General features: G+C 34.1%; 1 protein-coding gene across 3 annotated transcripts in view; it reads left to right on the forward strand.

Moving 5' to 3' along the window:
• The first annotated feature begins 6,834 nt into the window (after nt 1-6,834).
• The window catches only part of FILIP1 (filamin A interacting protein 1), a 311,913-nt gene continuing 299,494 nt past the window's right edge, over nt 6,835-19,253 (forward strand). For all 3 annotated transcript variants that reach the window (XM_031964617.1, XM_031964616.1, XM_031964615.1), the window contains exon 1: nt 6,835-6,936. In XM_031964617.1, coding sequence (XP_031820477.1) covers nt 6,898-6,936 — 39 coding nt within the window. In that variant the 5' untranslated portion in view covers nt 6,835-6,897. The remainder of the gene's footprint in view (nt 6,937-19,253) is intronic.

The following is a 19,253-nucleotide window of genomic DNA, read 5'->3' on the forward strand; positions in this document are numbered from 1 at the left end:
GCAAATGAAGGTGGCCTAGCTGTACCAAACATCATCATAAAAACCATTTGTCAATGACTATAGTAATCTAGTATTTGATAAACCCAAATAAGAATAAGAATGTGGAATAAGAACTCACTATTTGACAAAAATTGTTGGGAAAATTGGAAATTAGTATGGCAGAAACTAGGCACTGACCCACACCTAACACTCTATATACCAAAATAAGATCAAAATGAGTTCATGATTTAGACATAAAGAGTGATATTATAAGCAAATTAAAAGAACAAAGGATAGTCTGTCTATCTATTAGATCTGTGGAGGAGGATAGAATTTGTGGCCAAAGAAGAACTAGAGAATATTATAGAATGCAAAATACATAATTTTGATTATATTAAGTTAAAAAGATTTTGTACAAACAAAACCAATGTAGACAAGATTAGAAGGGAAGTAATAAACTGGGAAAAAAATTTATATCCAAGGCCTCATTTCTAAAATATATAGAAAATTGACTTAAATTTATAAGAATACAACCCTACTCTCCCATTGGCAAATGATCAAAGGATATAAATAGACAATTTTCAGATGAAGAAATTAAAACCATTTATAGTCATATAAAAGTGCTCTAAATCATTATTGATCAGAGAAGTGCAAATTTAGACATCTCTGAGGTACCACTACACACCTTTCAGATTGGCTAAAATGGCTGGAAAAGATAATAATAAATGTTGAAGGGGATGTGGGAAAAGTGGAAGATTAATACATTATTGGTGGAATTGTGAACTGATCCAACCATTCTGGAGAGCAATTTGGAACTATGCCCAAAAGGCTATCAAACTGGGCATACCCTTTGATCCAGAAGAGTTTATACTGGGCCTGTATTCCCAAAGAGATCATAAAAAAGGGAAAAGGTCCTGTGTGTGCAAGAATGTTTATGGCAGCCCTTCTTGTAGTGGCAAGGAAATGGAAGCTGAATGGATGCCCATCAGTTGAAGAATGACTGAATAAGTTATGGTATATAAATGTTATGGAATATTATTGTTCTATAAGAAATGACCAGCAGGATGATTTCAGAAAGGTCTGGAGAGACTTACTAATGCTAAGTGAAGTAAGTAGAACTAGGAGAACATTATACACAGCAATAGCAAGATTATGTGATGATCAATTCTAGAGGACATGGCTCTTTTCAACAGTGAGGTGATCTAGGCCAGTTCCAATGGTTTTATTATGAAGAAAGCCATCTGCACTCAGAGAAAGGACTGTAGGGACTGAGTATAGATCACAACATAGTATTTTCACCTTTTTTATTGTTTTTGCTTGCATTTTGTTTTGCTTCTCATTTTTTTCCCCTTTTTGATCTGATTTTTCTTATGAGTATGATAAATGTGGAAATATGTGTAAAAGAATTGCACATGTTTAACATGAATTGGATTACTTGCCTTCGGGGGAGGAAGGTGGAGGGAAGGGAAGGAAAAGAAAATTAGAACATAAGGTTTTGCAAAGGTAAATGTTGAAAATTATCTATGCATATGTTTTGGAAAAAATTTGTATTTAGGAAATCTTTATTTGGATCTTTGCTTATTACAAAGTCTTTTGGGCTTTATATCTTCTTCTGTCAGTTTCTCTCTCTCTCTCTCTCTCTCTCTCTCTCTCTCTCTCTCTCTCTCTCTCTCCTTACAACAATGTGCTAGGCACTGCACTAAGCTCTGGGAATGCATAGAAAGGCAAACACATCTACTGCCCAAAAGGAACTCACACACTAATTGAAGAGACGACATGAAAATAAGTACACACAAGATTTAAGTAGAGTAAATAGAAGATAATCTCAGAAGGCAAAGAACTAGCCCCACACAATCCTGATAAATAGGATATAAGTACTTAATATATGCTATCTATCTATATTCATTTCTACCTAATAAAATAATCATTGACTATAATTCAATACTTAACATTTTTAAATAAAGAATGTTTATCATGAGTTACTAAATTTATATTATCTAATCACTGCATCAAGATGCTCATTCTATACCTCCCTAAACAATTTTCTATTCCACTCTCCATAGTAGTTACTCTAAACTTTTTTGTTTCTGTTCACATTTCCCACAAAATAGACTTACCCTTGTGCTTTTCTTTTTTTTTGAGAATTTCATATTCTTCATTTTACTCAAATATCTTCTCTTTTATCTTAGTTTCAAATGAAGAGATGACCCTTCTTCTTGATAAAGGAAACCTTGAAATTCACTTTGCATGTTCTCCCTTCCCTATCTTAACTGGATATTACATTTCAAGATAGCATAAATTAAAAAAAATACTTCAAAGAATTATTAAATCCAAAGAATAAAATGAAGATTAAAAAGACTACATAGATTACCTTCTGAAATCACAGAAAGAAATTACACAAAGAAATTACAAAAGTATGAAACAGTGCTATGTAACATTGATGCCAAGAGATATTGAAACTTAACATCTATCTCCCCTATCCAGTGGTTCATGCTGCCTACCAACATGCCCATTAATCTTATCATTAAAAACCCTCACTTGATCTTATCATTCCTCACCATACTATATCCTTCCTTTTTTCTCAGCTAAATTCCTTGAGATAGCTATCTGTCTACATTAGATACCTCTACTTCTTCTAGTCTTACTCTCTGATACAAGTTATAATCTGGTTTCTGGGCTCATGATTTAGTGACAATAGTTCTCTCAAAACTTCCATCTCTTCATCGCTGTGTGTGTGTGTGTGTGTGTGTGTGTGTGTGTATGTGAAGCAATTGGAGTTAAGTAACTTGCCCAGGGTCATATAGCTATTAAGCATCAGCCATCTGAGGCTAGATTTAAACTCAGGTCCTCCTGGTTTCAGGTCCAGTATTATATCTATTGTACTACTTAGTTACTCCTATGTATTACTTTCAAAATTTCCCTGCTTATTTGTACTTCCTTCTCAGTTTCCTTCTATTCTCTTCTGTCTCCCTGAATATTGAAAAAAGTTTCATTATCTCTTTCTTTCTTGGCATCAATATTAGATACCTCTTTTTTATCCTTGTGTAATTTCTTTGTGTGATTTCAGAAGGGAATCTGTATAGTACTTTTATCTTCACTTTATTCTCTGGGTTTAATAACTCCTTAAAGGTTTTTTTTTTAGTTTATGATGTCTTGAAAAATAATATCTAATCTTTTAAAAATGAGCCTTTTCACTAAATTTTTAATTAAATCTCCTTGAATTGTTTTCTAGGTCAATTGGTTTTGATATCAGACATATTATTATTTTTTTTTGCCTTTTTAAATTTTGCTATAACATTTTTTGCTGTCATAGTTCAGCAAAGTTGGCTACTTAAACTATTTATTCTCCTTCCAATTTTTTCTCTAAGAGCTTTAATTTCATTTAAAAAATCTCCTGCCTCGTTTCTTTTAGGAATTCACAAAATTTAGCAAGAAATCATTTTTTTTCTACTCAAAGTCATTGTTTCATTTGCTATGGAGTTACTACTTTTGGGAGATTCTTTAGATGTATAGTACTTTTTTATGCTGCTTGGTGTTTTCTTTGATTTATTTATATTTCTAGTTATAGTTTCTGATTTGAGGTTTGTCCCAGGGTCAGGCTACCCCGATGCTTTTGTCAGGATAGGTCATAATGCTTGTTTCTTGCTTTGTGTCTCCTGGCTTCTGCTGCTGACCTTCATTTATTTCATGGGATTAGTACCCCCTCCCACTAGATATTTGAAGTTCAAAGTTCCAAGTCTTCAGGGTCTTTGATAACATCTAGAGAGTCTTAGGGATACCTCATGTCATGGGCTATGACAGTTTGAGCACTATTTCATTGTTCTAGTCACTGCTCCTTTCTGGTACTTCCTGGGTCCCCCCAGGCTTTCTGACCTCAGAGATGCTTTCTCCTCTTGCTGCTTCCAGACACAGTGCCTTTCAAGATGACCTCTTTCTTTTCAGCTGGGATGATGGATTGGGTTTGCTCACTTGTGTTGGTGCTGAGTTTCTCATTCCCTTACCATTTGCCAGAGGGATCATGAATGACTTTTTATCCAATTCTGTGGTAGAACTCTTTTACTACAGTTTCTCATTTTATTATTATTATTTTTTAATGTCTGAGGCATAATTTCAGTATTTTTACTGGAGTGGGTGTGTGGGAACTGGATAGTCTGCCTTCTTTTCAGGCAGCCATCTTGGCCAGAAGTTTCCTTCACTAGTTTGTCATCATGTTTCCTAACTGTGAATATTACCCAAGGCTTTGTCCTAGACTTCTTTTTTTCTTTCTTTTTTGTTCTATACTGTTTTAGTTTGTGATCCCATCAGAATCCATGCGCTCAATAATCATCCCTACTCAGATGTAACAGCGATTACTCTGGCCCCCATTGCCTGACAATAAGATATATAACATTTTGTCTCTCCTGTGGATTTTTCAAGACCATTTAAAAAGATTGGGGGGAGGGGTGGGGATAGCTAGGTGTTTCAGTGGATAGAGCACCAGCCCTGAAGTCAGGAGGACCTGAGTTCAAAATGGGTTTCAGTTACTTAACACTTCCTAGCTGTGTGATCCTGGGCAAGTCACTTAACCCCAATTGCCTCAGAAAAGAGAGAGAGAAAGAGAGAGAGAGAGAGAGAGAGAGAGAGAGAGAGAGAGAGAGAGAGAGATTAGGAGGTTTCTAATTTCTGCCATTAATTCAAACCACCCTATTATGTTTCTTTAATTTTAGGGAACCCTAGCATCTAGTTCTATTAAATTACCTAACAGTCAGATTAAGTTTTACAAAAGAATATTTTCTTTTAAGTTATGGCAAGAACAGAAATATAACATTACCCCTTCCATTCTACTACCTTGGTGGTATAATCCCATTTTGGACCACCTAAAACTCTGAGAAAGGTAAGAGGGTTAGGCTCAAAGTTTAACTCGGGTATTACATAACATAGTTTCATCAAGTTCCAAGACCAAAGTCTCTCTAGACTTAAATCCAGGTATCTTGGTTTCTCAGGGCTTCACCAGGGAATGACAGTAACATTTGGACTACAATCCTGACTCACAATTTGCCAAGACTCAAGCTTCTGCATCCAGGAACTCCATTTTATGTATAACCATAAAGGACACCTGAAACAGACCAAACCCCAAATATATTTCTTGGGCCTCTATGGGCTAAGGAAGGAGGAAAGTGGCCTTTTTCAGACCCAGCTTAGTGCATAGTGCTCATGATATGATTGAATAACATTTTTACCCCCTAGAAACCCACCAGAAAGGAGTGACTGTACTTTATTTACAGTCACTCTATTGATTTAAAGACAGTTAGTTCTAGCTACATAGTCAATGGCTAGAGGGTGCTCCTTCTCACTTCCCCACCATATATTAAGGAAGTCAAAGAATATCTTCTTCTAGAAGATATTACTGGTGACAACTTCCATATGGGTGCCTCAATTTTTGGTGATCTAGGAACCTATTAAAGTTTTCTTACTCAATTAATTCCCAGATCTATATATTTATATTTAATCTTTTTTCTGAGCTTTAGTCCAGGATTGCCTTGCTTTTGAACAGCTAAAATCAGATATCACAAAGACTTCTCAAACTCAGTAAATCCCAAACAGAACTTATCTTTTTTGACTACTTTCCTTTAAGCTCTCCTCTCTACAAAACTTTTCTATTATTTTAAAATGTGAAATACTTCTCCTTATTTATCTAGTCCTAGTCCAGTTCCAAATCTTATTACTTCTATTTTCACAACATCTTTTGTATTCATCTTTCATCTCGGTTACCACCCTAATTCATGTCTTCATCATTTCTCACCTAAGACTATTTCAATTGTTTTCTAATTGATGTTCTTCATCCAAGTGTTTCTCCCCTGTAATCCATCCTCCACTAAACTGCCAAAGAGATTTTGTTAAATTAAAGGTCTTATCATGTCACTCCTGAACTCAGTAATTTCCAGGATCAAATATAAAGTATTCTATTTGGCATCAGGAGTGATATCATTAGTCCTCTTTGAAAATGAATGATAACAACAGTAACATTTTATTATCATGCACTCCACTCAGCTAAACTGGCTTACTTGTTATTCCTTATACATGATACTCTATCTCCTCTCAGTGCCTTAGTGACAAAAAAGGCCTTATGAAGGTAATGAAATTTGAATTGGGATTTAAAGAGAGGATAGGCTTGCATAGATCAGAGGTATTTCAGACAAACACAAACAGAAGTGCAGAACTACCAATACGTACCTTGGGAAATTGAGAACAGGCTGGATAGAAAAAAAAGAATTTATGATGTCTAGTAGTACCATGAAAGGTTAGATAGTCAGTTTGGGACCAGGTTTTGAATAGCTTAGAATTTAGATTTGATATAGTATGTAAAGAAAAGTTTTTGAGACAGGAATTGAAATTATGAAATCTGTCTTTTAGGGAAATTAGTCTGGCAGTTATGTGTGGGATAGACTGGATGAGACAGAAACTGGAGGCTGGGAAAATTTTTCTTTTCCAGTTATACACAGCAGGCATTATTTCTTCATTCAAGTCATACATTAATTATGTGAAACAACTGTATGATAAATGTGTTCAGTATGGCAAGTATTTCTTCAATTCTGGCTTTCCTCCTACCATTTTGGCACTGAAAACTGGTTTTATTTATTCTTCTCTGAAGTTTGTTGACAAAAAGTGCATAATTTGGTAGCAGATAGTAATTCCTACACTGAAATATAGCTAAGTATTATTTTTGATAGACTCATAGTCTGATGAAATGTGGCAAAGCAGTGCATAGCCACTTTGGGAAGTCTTCAATTTTTTACTTGAGGAAAATAAGGAAATATTTTCTTTTTTTCTTTTTTTAAGGGGGAGGACCAAGAATTTTTTCCTTTTTCTCTCTTCAGAAAAAAAAAAAATAAAAGCTGTTCTTATTTTTTTTCCTTCTGAATTTCCTAGCCAAGTACAATGCCCAGAAACTTTTGGAAAGCAGTTGCCGTGGCTGTGGTAAGAGTTTCCATTTCATTTTTTTCTATGATAGTGCTGTCAAATCTTTTCAAGCTTATGTTTCAGTAATGGCATATGATTTATATTTGTACTCTAGTATTTCTGCTCTGTTTTGAATTTCAAAATTAATAAGAGGAATTAAAATGGGTATATTTGATTTTCAAAATTAAATTGTATAAATATCAGTTAATTAAGGAAAAAAGCCCTAATGTATTAACATTTAATCCTGAAATTAATCAACCAAATAATTCACATTTCTGTTCAGAACATTTGGCCAAATGCTATTCATCATTCTTTATAGAATTAAGACCACATCCTTCCATACCTATTATGTTGTTGATCCAGAGTAACTTGAGATTTGATTTATATTAACTTCTGAGAATTTTTAGATTGCTTCATTATCTTATTCACAGCCCTGAGAAAAAGTGTATGCACAGGAAGCAAATTTCTGATGCTATGAAGAATTTCTATTTTGGGAGACAATAGTGATATATAATTGTGAGCCCATACCATATATTTAATGACTGAATTCTATGTCAAATTCATGAATCTTTGCATAATATTAGGGAAGCTATATATCAATCATACATAAATAATAGATTTACCTTGTGTATTTCTTTATTGGTTCAATTCATAATGTTAAAGAGATTTCAAATCTCAAATGTCAAGATCATGAAATATTTTTGCAATGGAAGTATTTGTAGAGCCTTGAAAAGAAGACATAACACCATAGGACTAGAAGACACCTTAAATCATATCTAGTCTAGATTAATTTTATTAAGAAAAAATAAAATTGAGGCACAGAAAGATTAATGACTTGGCTAAAATTGCACAAATATTTGGCTGCAAATGAAAAACAAATGAGCAAGTTCCTAAAATACTTATATCTTGTCTTTTTTTAATGTGTTTTTTTCCCATCATTGTAATTTTATGCTTTCAATTATATTCAATTCAACAAACATTTCTATATAGGATCCCTAATACCCAGCTTACTTCTGTTGGAGAGATACAATGCACACACACACACACACACACACACACACACACACATATACACATGTAAAGTATATTAAAAGAATACAATGCAATTTCAAGAGAGAGTGAATATTAACAAGTGAGAGCATCAAAGATACTTCATGTGAGGTGACATCTGAGTTCTGATTTGAAGGAATCTGGATATTCTAGAGAAAGGAAAATCTGAGAAGTGCATACATATCTATACAAAAACTTGAAAGCAGGAATTGTAATGGCAGGTACAGGGAACAACTAGTTTGTCTAGTAGGTCAGTGTAACTAGAAACGAAAGTGAATGAACAAATGCACTCTAATATAACATTGGAAAGGAAAGTAGAAGCCAAATTTTACAGAGCTTTAATGCTTACCTAAAGATTTTTATTTTATTCTAGAGGCAATAGAGAACCAGTAATGATTTTGAAAAAAAGTATAATGTGATCAAGTCTGTATTTTAGGAATAATCAGTTTTACTAGGTTGAAGAAAATTTGGAGAGAAAAAGAATGGAAGCAAGGGGACCAAGTTGGAAGTTATGGTACTAGTCCAGGAAAGAGGCTTTGAGGATTTGAATTAGGGTAGAAACTGTGTGAATGGAGAATAGATATTGAATGTGAAAGGTCCTGAGGCAGTAAAATTAACATGACTTGACTTCTAGTTCTATGTGGAGGGTGAGAGAGAGAAAGAGAGACAGACAGAGAGAGAGACAGAGAGAGACACAGAGAGAAAGAGAGAGAGAGAGGGAGACAGAGAGACAGAGATAGAGAGAAAAAGAGAGATAGAGACAGAGACAGAGACGGAGACAGAAATAGATATAGTCAGAGACAAAGATAGAGACAGACAGATAGATATATAGAAAAAGAGACACACAGAAGAGAGACAGAGAAAAAAGAAACAAAGGGAAAAAAAGGATAGGTTCTGTCTCTAAGGTTGTATAACTGATTATATAACTGTGATTGGAAATATGGTGATGTCTTCAATGGAACTGGAAAAGTTTGGAGAAGGGATGACTTTTTAGGAGAATGAAGTGAAGTCCACTTTAATAATATTCTTGTCACCAAATAAAATTAGTATTTCCATATACATAGTAAAGTATACAAAAAGTTGATGGAGGTAATGCATGTAGATAACATTTTCTAAGAGTTTGGCTATGAAAGAGAAAACAACTATATGATGATAACTTAAGAGTATGAAGGACAAATAAAGGTTTTTCATGAATGGGACCAACCTAGACATGTTTAAAGAGAGACTGAAGATGAGACAGAGAAGAAATGATTTCAGGAGTAATTTCACAGAGGAGAGAGGAAAGAATAATGTCAAGGACTTAAGTGATGAATTGGGTTTGGCAAAGAGAAGACCACGTCATCATTACCTGGATGAGTTACGTTGTTGTAGCAAAGGATTTTTAACTAAAAAAGCTTGTACCTAACTTAATATGTGCTTGTCAATATTGGTGGTTCTACAGTTATTTGTGTGTCATAGTCCCCTATGAGAATAGTGTCCATGGAGACAAAATGCCCTGTATTAACTACACTATGATTGTATCTTACCTCTTACCCATTATCTAGTAGGGTGCTTTTGCATGCAATAAGTGCTTAGCAAATGAAAGTGTTTGTTGAATTGAAAAGGTTTGTTGAATAATTTCTTGACATAAGTGGAAGATTTGTATAGAATTGTTTAAACTATGACAGTATGAACTGGGTATGTGACTCACTTATGAAATTAAGTATAAGGCCAAGCAGAGAATATTTTCACAGAATAAATGTGCAACTTGAATGCAGAAATAATAGAGGAAAAGATAAAAGGATTCTTTTCTTCTATAACTCTCTAGGAATCCTCATTCTGTCTCATGGATGCTGACGGGAAAAATTGAGCAGTGTATTTCCGATGTCGTGTAATTACCAGATCATTATATGTGATTATATAATTACTATATAATTAAACAAACTTGGGTCTTAAGACCATAGATAGTATAGTATAATAAATAGAATTGGTGTATGGAAATAGCCCAGGCTATCTCTCTTCTCTTTTTGTATCTTCTCCCTTGTTGATCTTATCAGGGTCATTATTTTAATAATCTTCTCTATGTAGTTAACTCCTATATCTATATAGCTTCTCTTTTGAGCTCCAGTTCTATATTATCTGTCCATGGAGATGTATGTTCAAGGAGGTTTATCACTTCTAGGATGAAGGCTGCTGAGTGCTTTTTGAAGCTGATCATCTATCTTTGTGTCCACCTGGTATTCAACTCTGACCTGTGCTCCAAGAAGGTATAATATACATTAGCAATCACACCATGGTAAACCATAATGACATATGGGCTAAACCAGGTTGAGGGTAACTGACAGGCCTTCAATCTGTTGGCAAAAGATGGTAAAGGATGGTAAAGAATGATAAGTATGTGAAAACTTCCTCTGGTAGAAAAAAATTATTCCAACAGTCATGAAGATGACTGAAGTAGGCACTATGGAAGGCTTAGAGCTTGGATTGACATTAAAGATGGCAAGGTCATCTACTGCATCCTGGGCCATTACTAGTTGTCTTGACTTTTGTCTTGCCCCTGGACTTCAGTGACTGGAAGAGAGAGTGAGGTCGATTATTTTGTGCAACCCTTGCTTCACTTAAATCCAGTTCACACATGAGTCAAGACATCACTCTGTGATGTTGATTGTTCCTCCTTAAAAACAAAGGAGAAACAACAATACCTGTTCACTGAACATCTCCAACTGGATGTCTCCTAAATAGCTTAAGCAGAACTTATATTTCCAGCTGACATTCCTCTTGACTTCCTTATTATGACTGAAGGCACAATCTTCCTTCTTGTCCCCCAGTTTTGCAACCTTGTAGTTATTCTTATTATAATAACTTTTTATTGACAGAACCCATGCCAGGGTAATTTTTTTTTTACAACATTATTCCTTGCACTCACTTCTGTTCCGATTTTTCCCCTTCCTCCCTCCACCCCCTCCCCTAGATGGCAAGCAGTCTTATATATGTTGAATATGTCACAGTATATCCTAGATAAAATATATGTGTGCAGAACCAGTTTTCTTGCCGCACAGGGAGAATTGGATTCGGAAGGTAAAAATAACCCAGGAAGAAAAACAAAAATGCAAACAGTTTACATTCATTTCCCAGTGCTCTTTCTTTGGGTATAGCTGCTTCTGTCCATCATTGATCAACTGAAACTGAATTGGGTCTCTTTGTCAAAGAAATCCACTTCCATTAGAATACATCTTCATACAGTATCGTTGTTGACGTATATAATGATCTTTTGGTTCTGCTCATTTCACTTAGCATCAGTTCATGTAAGTCTCTCCAAGCCTCTCTGAAATCATCCTGCTGGTCATTTCTTACAGAACAATAATATTCCATAACATTCATATACCACAATTTACCCAACCATTCTCCAATTGATGGGCATCCATTCATTTTCCAGTTTCTAGCCACCTTGTAGTTATTCTTGACTGTTCCCTCTCCTAACAGCTCCTCCCTTGGTCTATTTGTAATTATGCCAAGTCTTGTTAATTGTATCTCCACAACAATGGATATCACACTAGTTTAGGCCTTCATCATCTCTCACCTGGACTGTTGACATAGACTCCTATTGGTGTTTTCAACTCAAATCAACTGCATAGGTATAACATAGGAAGGACTTGTTCTACAGTTTGTGGGAAAAAACCCAACAACATCTGGCACTGATTTTGGATTGCAAGTTCAATATGAGTTAACAGCCATCCAAAAATGTGATTTTAAGTAAATTTCTTTTTTTTTTTTTTGCTGAGGCAATTAGGGTTAAGTGACTTTGCCCAGGGTGACAGGTAGGAAGTGTTAAGTGTCTGAGATCAGATTTGAACTCAGGTCCTCCTGACTTCAGGGCTGGTGTTCTATCTACTATACCACCTAGCTGCCCCATTTTAAGCGATTTTCACAAAACACTGTAATATCTGGAAAAAAGGAGGTGCCAGTCTTGTAATCTATTGTCATCAGATCACATTCCTTCTACATTTATCTGTTTCATATCTTCCAAATCAACTCTATTGATGGTCAGTATATGGCTGAACAGTCGTTATTCCCCTAGCCAAGAAACTTGGGGTGGCTTCTCTATTGCCTCTAGGATAAAATACAACTCTTTTGGCATTTAAAGTCTTTCACAGTCTGAATTTAGGTTATCTTTCCTGACTTATTTCACACAACTCCTCCTCATGCACTCAGTGTTCTAGTCATTCTAATCCACCCTTTACATGCAATTCCATCTTGGATGCCCAAGCTTTTTCATAAGCTTTCTCCCCTTCCTGGTATGCTTTTCAAATCTTCATCTATTTAGGTGCCACGCTCTATAAGGAAAACATTCCCAATTTTCTCAGTTGCCAGAGTTCTCCCTAACTTCTGGAATGATTTTAAATTAACTTTGGATTTATTTATTTATGTAGATATAACCACTGTGCCATCATTTTCACCCCCTTCTATTCTCTAGAAATATTTAAGTCCTAGCAGCAACAGAATGCTTTTTTAAAAATGTTTTTTCAATGTTTTACATAAGATCATATACCAAAAAGGTATTTAAAAAACACTTTTAAAATTGGATTAAGGTACAGTCAGTAGTTTTGATTTTGAATCAGATTAGTGATTTCACTGACATAAGAACCTCTGGTTGAGGAAATGCTTTCTACCAATATAAGAGATCATTCCTCTGGGAAACCTAAAGTTTTAGAAGTTTGCCTGTGGTACTGAACAATTTAGTGACTTCGAAGGTTAGTATGTGTCAGAAGCATGATCTTTATTTGGTTTTTCCCGATTCTGATGTCAGATCTCTGTCTCCTATTCTATTCTATCTCCACTGCTATAAGGAATTTAGATAATCTTGGTGGTTTTGAAAAAAGAAAAATTTGGAATTAGAAATTAAATTTCTAATTTAGATTTTTTTTTATACACACAGAGATATGGTTTATTGAATGTTGAGCTTTTCATTTCAATTGTTCTACTATGATTTTTATATATTTTTGCCATTTCCTTCTCCAGTTTATTTTATTTTATTTTTAATTTACAAGATATATGCATGGGCAATTTTTCAGCATTGACCCTTGCAAAACCTTCTGTTCCAACTTTTCCCCTCCTTCTCTAATTTAGATTTTAAGTATGTTAACAGGCAGGTAAATAACACCAACAAAATTATGAGATATGGTATTTGTGTGTGGTACCTTCCCAGGTACTGAACAAACTAAAATAAATTTATGTGATCCCTGTTTTCTCAGATAAATTTTTTTATATTAGTTTTTGACATACTAAAATAGTTCCCTATACCAATAAAATATTAGATACATTCTTTAAAAAGGTGAGGGAGGGAGAAGAAAAAGGAACATATAGAAGAAAATCACCCATCTAATTGAGATGTAATAAACATAATACTTTTAAAAATAATAGCTTTTTATTTTTCCAAATACATGCAAAGATAATTTTTAACATTCACCTTTGTAAAACCTTGTGTTCCAATTTTTTCTTCCTCCCTTCCCCTGTCCTTTAGACAGCAAACAATAAAATATAGGTAAACATGTGCAATATAATACTTTTTTTAAAGTAAAAAGCTACTAATTATCCCTGCCATTGTTTGGTTTTAATTTTATTATTGTCTTTTTCTTTTTGTAGAGTAAAAGTCTATAACTTTATGTTTCCTGTGTGTCATTTAATTTAACATATAATTCAGATTGAAGATTCTACAATCTAAGAACAAGTTATCTGTCTAGAATATAACATTTTATTTTAGTCTGGCACTTGGGGTGACAGACAAGTGTCAGAGGTTCCTCATGCCAGGAGAATTAGGGTTAAATCCTAGTCTTACCCTTTCTTTAGTTTAAATTTTATTCCTAGAGCCACCAGGTGGTGCTCTACTCTCATTAAATAATGTAAAAGGTATTTGAATTCAAATTACCTTATTCTGGTGACCTTCTCCCCTCCCCCCCACCTCCCTCAGAAAAACAGAATGCATTAGTCTTAAATAATAGTGGTTTTTATGTGTAAGGTGAATATTTGCCATAAGGAACAATCATTAAAATCTGACTGGGTTGGATGAATTCTATTACATATCTGCATTATATAGAATAGCTAGCATTTATGTAGTGCTTTACATCTGATATCTCATTTATTTCTCCCAAAACCATAGCCTTGTGAGTTAGATGGAATTATTATTCCATTTTACAGATGAAGAATCCTTCATTTTCCCATAATCCTTGGAATGTTCATACACCAGGACTACTTATACACATTGTGCCTTTATGGTTTATAATTAAATAGCAGATTCAAAAAAATAATATATAGCACTTTATATACCATTTTAAGATTTATCCAGCACTTGACAAATATTATACAATTTATCTTAAGAATCTTGGGAGGTAGGTGTTATTATCTCCTTTTACAACCGAGTCTGAGAGGTGTTAAGTTTTAAGCTAATAACTGTCTGAGTGATGATTTGTATTCAGGTCTCTTTTTCTCCATGTCCAACAGTCTTTTTTTTTTTTTCCCCTTTATTTATTTATTTATTTTTTTTATTTAATAGCCTTTTATTTACAGGATATATACATGGGTAACTTTACAGCATTAACAATTGCCAAACCTCTTGTTCCAATTTTTCACCTCTTACCCCCCCACCCCCTCCCCTAAATGGCAGGATGACCAGTAGATGTTAAATATATTAAAATATAACTTAGATACACAATAAGTATACATGACCAAACCGTTATTTTGCTGTACAAAAAGAATCAGACTCTGAATTATTGTACAATTAGCTTGTGAAGGAAATCAAAAATGCAGGTGTGCATAAATATAGGGATTGGGAATTCAATGTAATGGTTTTTAGTCATCTCCCAGAGTTCTTTTTCTGGGTATAGCTGGTTCAGTTCATTACTGCTCCATTAGAAATGATTTGGTTGATCTTGTTGCTGAGGATGGCCTGATCCATCAGAACTGGTCATCATCTAGTATTGTTGTTGAAGTATATAATGATCTCCTGGTCCTGCTCATTTCACTCAGCATCAGTTCGTGTAAGTCTCTCCAGGCCTTTCCAACAGTCTTTATTTTGTATCAATTACCAGCATCTGATTGTAAAAACTCCTTGTCATTCTGACACACACAAAAAAGAAAATTATGTTTTATGGTTTAGTGTATGCCTCAAATGCAAATGGGGTTAGATGACTTGCCCAGGGTTACATACCTAATAAGAATTAAGTGTTTGAAATCAAATTTGAACTCAGGTCCTCTTGACTTAAGGGCTGGTGCTCTGTCTGCTCTATCATTTAGTTGTTCTGAAATTTAAAAATTATAACAATTACAATTGAGATGATAATCAAAGGATTTCCCTGTTGGAATGGACCAGTCCAAACAGAGGCTCAGGGAAGTGAGGCAAAATACTCAGATATTTTAGCATATGTTTTTTAGAAGTGCTCTTAGATTTCATACAAATAACAAAAATCAATACAGAAAGATGAGAAAGGAAATTTGTTAATTTTAAAAGTTACAATTCTCTATACTTAATAGTTTTACTCATGTTTTTAGGATGTTTTGATTTTTCTTTTGCTAAATGTTATACTTTATTTCTGAATATAGGCTACCAATCAATCAATCAATAAACATTTATTAGGTATCTATGTTCTAATCACTGTATTAAACTCTGGGGATACAAAAAGAGGCAGAAAAACCCCAACTCCAAACCAAAAAATACCAACCAAGCAAACCAACACAGTCCCTGGGTTTATAATCTCAGTTTATAATCCAATGGGAAAAAAAAAAAAAAACATATCTCTATCTCTATCTAGCTATCTCTCAAACTATATATATAGGACAAATAGGAAATTATGAACAAAGGGAAGGCACTGTAATTAAGCAGATTTGGGGAAGGCTTTGTATAGAAATAGAAGATGGTATATTAATTGGGACTAAAAGGAAGCCAGGGAGGTCAGTAGTTGGAGAGAAAGAGCAGAGATAGCATTTCACACATAGCGGACAGCTGACAATGCTTGGAGCTTAGAGATAGAGTGTCATTTTGAGGCATTGATGCAATAGTAGATTGCTTATAACAAGTACTCAGTCTAGATAAGTAATTCTCCAATGGCACATATTTCTGTTTCCTCACCATGGATTGCTGTGTGAAAAAGAGTTGACTCCATTGACTAAGCCATGTCTGCTATGAGACATAAGACTTTTTTGATGCAGTTATGTTTTTTCTGGCTTCCATTTTTTTTTCAGACTCAATATGATGTAATGTTCCCTATTAAAATCTGACATAAATAAGGGTAGGAACTGACTCATTACATTTCTGAAGATAATCTGTGTTTTCAGGGATTTAGTATTCTACTCTATGTCCTTCCATATTGACATTAGCTTCAGCTGAGGCAGGGATGACCACAGAGTTGGTTTACCTCAAGTAACTAAAGCTTAAGTTCATACTGCAGAGTTCATCTAAGACCAGGAGAGGAATGCACTTACCTAGATGAAATGAAAGTGATATTGCATATCCTCTTAGGAATGCAATGTTTGAATTATATCTAGTGGCAGGGAAGAATAATCAGATACTTCTTTTTTGGGGGGGTTCTTTACATCATAGATTACTATCTGTTGGCATTTGGTATCATTTTCCTTTTAAGATGATGCATTGTTAAAAGAAAGAATTGTAAAGGTAAAAAAGTTATTCATTCTCAAAATCCCCATCTCTTCAGCTTATAAATTGCCTTTTAAAATTTCTTTCCTCCTTTTTTCATATACTACTTAAAATTACTTCAAATTGTGTTGAGACATTTTTATTTCTTCATATTATAAAATATTTTTTCCTGACACCTTCCTCCTACAACAATAGAATCCATCCTTTAAACAAAACAACAGAAGCATGTTTTAGAATGAAAACATTTTTCTTACATTCAAAGCCTCTTCCCTTTTGAGCTTACTTCCCGCTACTCTGTATTTAAGAGCTAAATGGTACAATGGGTAGAGCACTGGGCCTAGAATCAGGAAAATCTGAGATCAGTTTCATCCTCAGACACTTGTGACTCTGGGAAAATCACCTTACTTTTGTTAGCCTCAGTTTCCTCACCTGAAAAAGAGGGATAGTAACATTTACCTCCTGGGATTGTTGTGAGGCTAAATTAGATAATGATTTTAAAGTACTTAATATAGTACCTAGTACTTAGTAACCACTATATAAATATTATCATTATTATATATCTTGTATGTATCCAGTCCTTTACATGTTATCTTCCTCATGAGAATGTGAGCTCTAAAATCAGTTTGTGTTCCCAGAGCTTAGCACAGGACCTGACACATAACACTAACTAAATATTTGACTATTTTTAGGTTCAAATAAAAAATAAATATATTCATTGTAAGCTTACTGAGTTTGATAATTTGTCACATTTTTTCTGAGATCCATTTTTGGTCCTGGTCTGTAATTTTATTGATGTTGGGGAAGACTTTATTTGGTTACTTATTCTCATTAAAGCAAATCCTCCATAGGGACCACTGAGATGCTAAGAGTCTTACCTCTGACAACATTTCTGTATCAGAGGTCAGCATTAGAATATAATTCTTGTAGACTCCAAGGCTGGCTTTTTATCTCTTTTGCTATGCTGTTTTTCTTGAAAGTCATGGAAGCAGAAAATCTTCCTCATCAAGGTGAGCTCACTCTAATTACGATGTGCATCAGTAGCTAAGAGCCCACTAGATACTGTCTAATATATCACTTTTCCCATCACAGCACTATCTGTTTAGAAAGTGTTTGGGAGTCCCATGAAGCAGATTGATTTCTTTAAAGCTGAACTGCAAGAGTCTGAAATGACCTAATTTCTAATTTAATTTCAATCGGATAAATTCTTCAACATGACAAACATACGTTTTCTGTTATGGGCATATATGTTGCATTAAATTTACAGAACCTTCTCACAAGGAAAAGATGAAAGAACCCAAAAGAATTCTATTTTTCTCAGATAAATAGATCCAGTTAATTTAAGACTTTACTGCTTACTGCATAGTCTAATACAATCAATTAACTTCTGTGGGCTTTAGTTTCCTCATCTTGGGGCAGCCAAGTGGCACAGGTAGATGAAGCACCATAACTAGAATCATGAAGACTGGTCTCAAACACTTATTAATTGTGTGATTCAGAGCAAACCTCTGTTTGTCGTAGTTTTCTAATTTGTAAAATGGGGATAATCATATCATCTATCTCCCAGAGTTATTGTAAAGATCAAATGAGATGATAATTGTAAAGTGCTAAGTAAAGCATCTGGCACAAAATAGGTGCTATATAAATGTTTGCTATTATTAGGTATTTTTAATTCTAAGTAATTTCAAAGAAGTAGCTAAAATATTATAAAAATTTAACTAGTCCTTCCTTTCGTGAATATACAAAGCAGTATCTTTTACATAGGACCTTCCTATGTAAATCTAGATAAGGAGTTCTTTAAAAAAAAAAAAAAAAAACATTTCCATATTTATCATGCTGTGCAATAAAGATCTAACCAAAAAGGGAAGAAATCATGAGAAAGAAATAAGAAATAACAAACCAAAAAAGGTAAAAATACTATGCTTTTATTCACATTCTGTTTCCATAGTTCTTTCTCTGGATGCAGATGGCATTTTCCATCCAAAATCCATTAGAATTACTTTGAATCATTGCATTGCTGAGAGAAACCAAGTCCATCACAGTTGATCATCACATAATCTTGCTGTTATTGTGTATAAAGATCTGGTTCTGCTCACTTTACTCAGCATCAGTTCATGTAAGTTTTTACAGGCTTTTCTGAAATCAGCCTGCTCATCATTTCTTATAGAACAATAATTTTTCATTACATTCATATACTATGGTACTTAATAGCCATTCCACAACTAATGGGTATCTACTCAATTTCCAGTTTCTTCTAACTATAAAAAAAGAGGTACTACAAACATTTTTCTACATGTGAGTCCTTTTCCCTCTTTTATGATCTCTTTGGAAGATAGACCCAGTAGTGAGACAACTGGATCGAAGGGTATGCACAATTTTACAGCACTTTGAGCATAGTTCCAAATTTTTTTCCAGAAAGGTTGAATCATTTCATAATTCTACCAACAATATATTAGTGTCCCAGTTTTCCTATATCCTCTCCAACATTTATCATTATTTTTTCCTGTCATTTTAGCTAATCTAAGAGGTGTGAAGTAATAGCTCAGAGTTGTCTTAATTTGCATTTCTCTGATCAATTAGTGATGTAGAGCATTTTTCATGACTATAAATGGCTTTAATTTCTTCATTTGAACATTTTTATGCATATCCCTTGACCATAGCA

This window comes from Sarcophilus harrisii, chromosome 4 (genome assembly GCF_902635505.1).
Source record: "Sarcophilus harrisii chromosome 4, mSarHar1.11, whole genome shotgun sequence".
Taxonomy (NCBI): Eukaryota; Metazoa; Chordata; class Mammalia; order Dasyuromorphia; family Dasyuridae; genus Sarcophilus; species Sarcophilus harrisii.